Genomic DNA, 5,857 nt, shown 5'->3' on the forward strand with positions numbered 1-5,857 from the left:
AAAATTGGATCATCTCATAGGTTCATGAGCCTTCGCCTGCTTCTTATTATCTTCAAGGTATAATCCAAATTTCTCAATTGGTGACCAAAGCCCACAGGATCCAGCCCCAGTTTGCCTTTCCAACCTTGCTTGTCTCATCTCTGCCCCCTCCTGGAGCTCCTAGCTTCTGCTCATTCTCAGGCTGCAATCTAGCCACCACCTCCACCCAGAAGCTTCCCGGAGGCCCTGAAGGCCAGGTTTGGTGTCCTGCCTATGTGCTCCTACCAGTCCTTGTGTTTAGTGCTGCTGTGGTATCTATCACCATCCAAGGCCTGTTTGTTCATCTCCTCCTTTAGACCATGAGCTGGCTCCCCATAAATACATGGAAGATGGAGGGGTAATAGATGGAAATAAACAAGTTTTGGTCTTATTTGCAAATTCCTGAAAGGGAAAATGTATCAGAATTTCCAGTTCTCAAGACATAGAGCCTAAAAGTCTTGTGAACAAGAAGGGAGAAAAGGGGGCGGGAGGGGGGCAGGGAACTCACTCTTGGCAGCAGGAAGTCTTCAATGGCTATCGAGTTATGAAGAAACAACCCTGAACAGAAGTCCTTATTCGGAGCGCTAAATTCGTTTTTCACCACATAAAGAGCAACATAAAAGCCTCGCGCAGCCTCAGCACAGTGTTGGGAAAACCAACAGGCTTCCCCCTGTTAGAAAGCCAGAGAGATCTCCAACCGGGTAGTTGCCCAGACCCGTGCGTTATGGCTTTTATTTGCAAGTCAATGAGCCAAATGGACGACCAGGCTAGTTGTGCTGCGTTGTGGGAAGCACAGTTATTATCATCGCCCATTGCCCCACCAAACAATTTCCCTGGAAAGGAAGAGTCTCAGCAGTGTGTGCTTGGGTGTCATACAGGACGTGCAGCTACGTGTCCACCTCCAGAACGACTTTATTTACAAAGCGATTACCATTTTCTCTATTTGTTTTCCTTTTCCAGCAACAGTAGACTTACTCAACCCTCGAATTTCTTAATTACAAACCCGTTCGCTTCTAAATCAACCCCAAACCGTCAAATACAGCCCGAAGGGAGGCTGTGCAAGTTTGCACACACCCCCACCTCCTGGATCAAGGGCAACAGCAGAAGCAAGAAACTGTGTATGTGTAAAAAGGTGGATTTGGGGACGAGGATCGCTGAGTTTGTTTACAGAGCAGAGACGCCTCAGCTCGGATGCCAAAGCTACTAAGAGCTGCAAAAAGCAAACTTAGCTGAAGCACACGTACCCGGGAGCGGCGGGTGGGTCTGAAAGCGTGGACCGGATTCCCGAGCACAAGACCAGAGACAGTGGGGTGTGAGCGCGCCTGGTCCACCTGCAGCCACTGTTGCTCCCCGCCCCCAGCTCCTGTCCTTGAAAGGAGTGGGGGGGGGAGGGGGCGGGGGAATACATCTACACGCAAAATATCTAGATCAGTTTACCTACTGCCCCCATAAAAACACAAAGGCACAGTCCGGAAAAGCACTTTCGGGGGAAAGGGCATTATTTGTCCGGGGGTTTAAAATCCACTTAAGGAAACAGCCATTCTTCTCAGCCCAGGAAAGCTTTTGCAAAACTGGGCGGGGGGGAGGGGGGGCGGGCAGAAGGCACTACAGAGAGCTAGAGAGCGGGGTGCTGAATGAACCCCCTTTTTCTCGTAGAAGACAGCCTAGATCGGTAGGCGGAAAAGCTCCAAGTAGAAGGATCCTGCTGTGTGGGGGGGGGGGGATGGGGGGGTGGAGATTTCTCCCTGCTTTCTGGTAAGGTGCCACCTGCAGACTCCAAGGAGGGCTTTCTCCTTGCCCCGGGGCAGCCGGGCAGGCCTCAAGTTTGTGGGCCCACAGGAAACCAGAGTCGGGGGGAAACGGGGCGGTGCCTGGGTAGGCTGCAGCCTCTGCGCACGTGCCACTGGCATCAGGGACGCAGCTCCACAACCCCGTTCAGTAGGTCTTAAGTTCCTGAATCCGCTTTTTCTTTCCGGCCATCGAGAGGCTCTCGCTCCGCCCTTCCTGAAATCCCTTATATTAACTGTGGCCAAAGCCCTAAGAAACACAGCTCATTGTTGGCAGTTACCGGGCGGTCTTACTGAGCTGTGAGGGCAACGGAGGGGAAATAAAAGCGAACGCTCTGACTCTACCTCTGCAGTTGCAAGACTTCAGCGCCAACATCGAGACCGCGAGAGCCCTGCACGCCGGGAAGGCCCTCTCTATGTGCTGCTGAGCCCGCCCTGGACCCCACGATCCCGCCCTCGGTCTTCGGAACAGAAATCGCTGAGACGGAAGGTAAGCGCACCGGGCGAAGCTGGCTGGGGCTCCTGCCAGCCCAGTCCTCCGAGGGCTGGGTTTGCCCGGAGGAAGAGCTTGAGGCGGAGCTGGGGAATAACAACAGGATGTGCAACAACGGGGCTGATTTAACGCCTGAAGTTTGTGGCAGGGCTATGGGGCACTTCCTTTATTAGGAGACTTCATGGAGCGGAGGGGTTGTGGGCTCGGGTCCTCCGGTCTTCCGCCCCTGATCATTTGTGCAGCCCCCGGCTCTGTTGTGGGTGGCAGGTTCGCTGGGGCGGCAAGTCCGGCTGCACAAGCCACTAGTGGGATCCTGGAGATAGTGATTCGAGGTCGATGTGCGCCAGGAACTTAGGGGGCAGTTGCAAGAAAAAGTGGGGTGCGCTGTGGTGGGCGACACGTGTGGCGTGGGTCTTAACCGTCTGCCCTTTTCCTTGCAGGACTGGAAATGGCAGACCATATGATGGCCATGAACCATGGGCGCTTCCCCGACGGCACCAGCGGGTTGCACCATCACCCTGCCCACCGCATGGGTATGGGGCAGTTTCCGAGCCCCCATCACCACCAGCAGCAGCAACAGCCCCAACACGCCTTCAATGCTCTGATGGGCGAGCATATACACTACGGCGCGGGCAACATGAATGCCACAAGCGGCATCAGGCATGCAATGGGGCCAGGGACTGTGAACGGGGGGCACCCCCCGAGCGCGCTGGCCCCTGCGGCCAGGTTTAACAACTCCCAGTTCATGGGGCCCCCGGTGGCCAGTCAGGGAGGCTCCCTGCCGGCCAGCATGCAGCTACAGAAGCTCAACAACCAATATTTCAACCATCACCCCTATCCCCACAACCACTACATGCCGGATTTGCACCCAGCTGCAGGCCACCAGATGAACGGGACAAACCAGCACTTCCGAGATTGCAACCCCAAACACAGCGGCGGCAGCAGCACCCCCGGCGGCTCCACCGGCAGCAGCACCCCCAGCGGCTCCAGCAGCACCGCGGGTGCTGGCGCGGGCGCGGGCAACACTACCGGCAGTGGCGGCGGTGGCAGCAGCAACATGCCCGCCTCTGTGGCCCACGTCCCTGCTGCAATGCTGCCGCCCAATGTCATAGACACTGATTTCATCGACGAGGAAGTGCTTATGTCCTTAGTGATAGAAATGGGTTTGGACCGCATCAAGGAGCTGCCTGAACTCTGGCTGGGGCAAAACGAGTTTGATTTTATGACGGACTTCGTGTGCAAACAGCAGCCCAGCAGAGTAAGCTGTTGACTCGATCGAAACCTGGCGAAAGAAATCAAATCCCCAACTTCTTCGGTGTGAATTAAAAAACATTCCCTTAGACACAGTATCTCACTTTTCAGATCTTGAAAGGTTTGAGAACTTGGAAACAAAGTAAACTATAAACTTGTACAAATTGGTTTAAAAAATATTGCTGCCACTTTTTTTTTCTGTTTTTGTTTCGTTTTTGTAGCCTTGACATTCACCTCCCTTATGTAGTTGAAGTATCTAGCTAACTTGGGTCTTTTTTTGTTTGTTTTTACTCCTTATTTCCTCACTTTCTCCAGTGCTCAACTGTTAGATATTAATCTTGGCAAACTACTTAATCTTGTGGGTTTTGTAGATGGTTTCAAATGACTGAACTGCATTCAAATTTATGAGTAAAGGAAAAATTGCATTAGTTGGTTGCATGAACTTTGAAGGGCAGATGCACAAACTGCCATCTCGCTTCATTTTTTTAGCTATGCATTTGAGTACAGACTAATTTTTAAAACATGCTAAACTGGAAGATTAAACAGAAGTGGGCCAAGCGTTCTGGATCAGGAAAAGTCATACTGTTCACTTTCAAGTTGGCTGTCCCCTCCCCCATATGTACAGACAATAATAGGGTGTGGAATGTCCGTCAGTGGCCAACATTTCACAGATTTTTATTTTGTTTCTGTCTTCAACATTTTTGACACTGTGCTAATAGTTATATTCAGTACATGAAAAGATACTACTGTGTTGAAAGCTTTTTAGGAAATTTTGACAGTATTTTTGTACAAAACATTTTTTTGAAAAAATACTTGTTAATTTATTCTATTTTAATTTGCCAATGTCAATAAAAAGTTAAGAAATACTTGTTTTCTAGAAGTCATTGGTGGGGGTGGTTCCCTTTGGTGGCTTTCTTTTCTTTCCTCCGTAAGTCACTTTATAGATGAGAGTCAGCATTCCAGAGGGTAAATTACAGGACACTAACACAGGACACTAACACAGGATGAGCTTAAGCTGAGAGCAGGATTTAACATAATTGGCATAATGCTTCATTGTTATCATTGTAACCTGCCTCTTGGTATGGTTTAATCAAAAGCTGCAAAGTTGTCAAAGAGCTTTTTTCCCCCTTAATTGCCATCACATTCAAGTACACCCTAGAGTTAAAAGGTTTATAATACTAAATAATATAAATATTTCTAAATAGGGTGGGAGGGGAAAAATTAAATGTTTCTGGCTGAACCTGATTCAATTAACTTCAGTGGAGGGAGATGGGAGTAATATGCTGGGAGATGGATGAGAATGGCATCACGCAGAAATCTGTCTCTAGTGATGAACCTTATTTCTCCGCAAAAGTACCAAGGAGAGGTACACACATTTCTAGCTTAATATCTGAAATAGCTTCTGACTGGCTTACAGTGCTAAGAGGAAAAGGAGGCAGCATTGCATTTCGAGGCTTTCCATTTTGTTCTCCTATGATATTTAAAATTTACTCAAGAGAGGTTGAGTCAAAGGTCAAATTACAGTCTTGACAAGCCGTTCCCTCTCAAGCACGTCCTGTTTTCCAGAGTACTGAGCCTTTTCTGTTACAGGGTCTGGGTGCAAAGGACATGAGGATAAGGTCATTTTAATTTTACCGGAATGGGTTATCAAGAAGACATTTCAGTTAAGTAGGTAGGTGTCAAGTCTTACCTTATATAATCAAGCAAAGGAAAAAGTAACATTCTTACAAATCAAATAATCCCAGTTGGAAGGTGAAGGAATTTTTTGCTTTTCCTTCCCAGCTTGTAAGAGCAACACTCCTACACTCAAGGAAAAAAAAAAAATAAAGTCTAGTATTTAACCTACTAGAAGAGTCAAAAAATGTAGATTGGATAAAAATCTCACTACTCTAAAAGGGCATTTCATTTAGACAGATTCCAATCTTCAAACTCACTTTGTACTAAAAAAAAAATAGAAGAGGATACAGCGAAGTATTAAGTAACAGCAGGTATGGCATAAAGGCTGACTTCAGTATAATTCAGATCACCTACATTCTGCAAGTCCCTGTCCAAGGTGGGCCATTAAAATGAATATGCACACACCGCTAGATTTTTTTATACCTCTATAATTGACACATTAAAAATTATGTTCTAAATAACTACCTGAAAATACACAGTCATTGAAAACTCTTCACCCCATTTAAAAAACTGATCCAGATTTCCCACATATCTAGTTAAAGCTGAAGTTTTCTTCACCTGAGACATGTCAATACTGAATCTGCAATCAGCAGTAAATCTTCCGGGCGAAGCATTTTCCCAGTAAGTTTTT

The 5,857-nt window shown here is 48.0% G+C and overlaps 1 protein-coding gene across 1 annotated transcript; it reads left to right on the forward strand.

Moving 5' to 3' along the window:
- Window positions 1-2,050: 2,050 nt before the first annotated feature.
- On the forward strand, window positions 2,051-4,348 carry CITED2 (Cbp/p300 interacting transactivator with Glu/Asp rich carboxy-terminal domain 2). The gene is made up of 2 exons (XM_037045621.1): window positions 2,051-2,295; window positions 2,739-4,348. The coding sequence occupies exon 2, from the start codon at window positions 2,747-2,749 to the stop codon at window positions 3,566-3,568; it is 822 nt and encodes a 273-aa protein (XP_036901516.1). The 5' UTR covers window positions 2,051-2,295; window positions 2,739-2,746; the 3' UTR covers window positions 3,569-4,348.
- Window positions 4,349-5,857: the final 1,509 nt, after the last annotated feature.

This window comes from Sturnira hondurensis, unplaced genomic scaffold (genome assembly GCF_014824575.4).
Source record: "Sturnira hondurensis isolate 20B ecotype Veracruz unplaced genomic scaffold, ASM1482457v3 Scaffold0004474, whole genome shotgun sequence".
Classification (NCBI taxonomy): Eukaryota; Metazoa; Chordata; class Mammalia; order Chiroptera; family Phyllostomidae; genus Sturnira; species Sturnira hondurensis.

Coding starts and splice junctions, on each gene's coding strand:
- CITED2 (XM_037045621.1), top strand. CDS start 2,747: ATGGCAGACCATATGATGGCCATGAACCATGGGCGCTTCCCCGACGGC.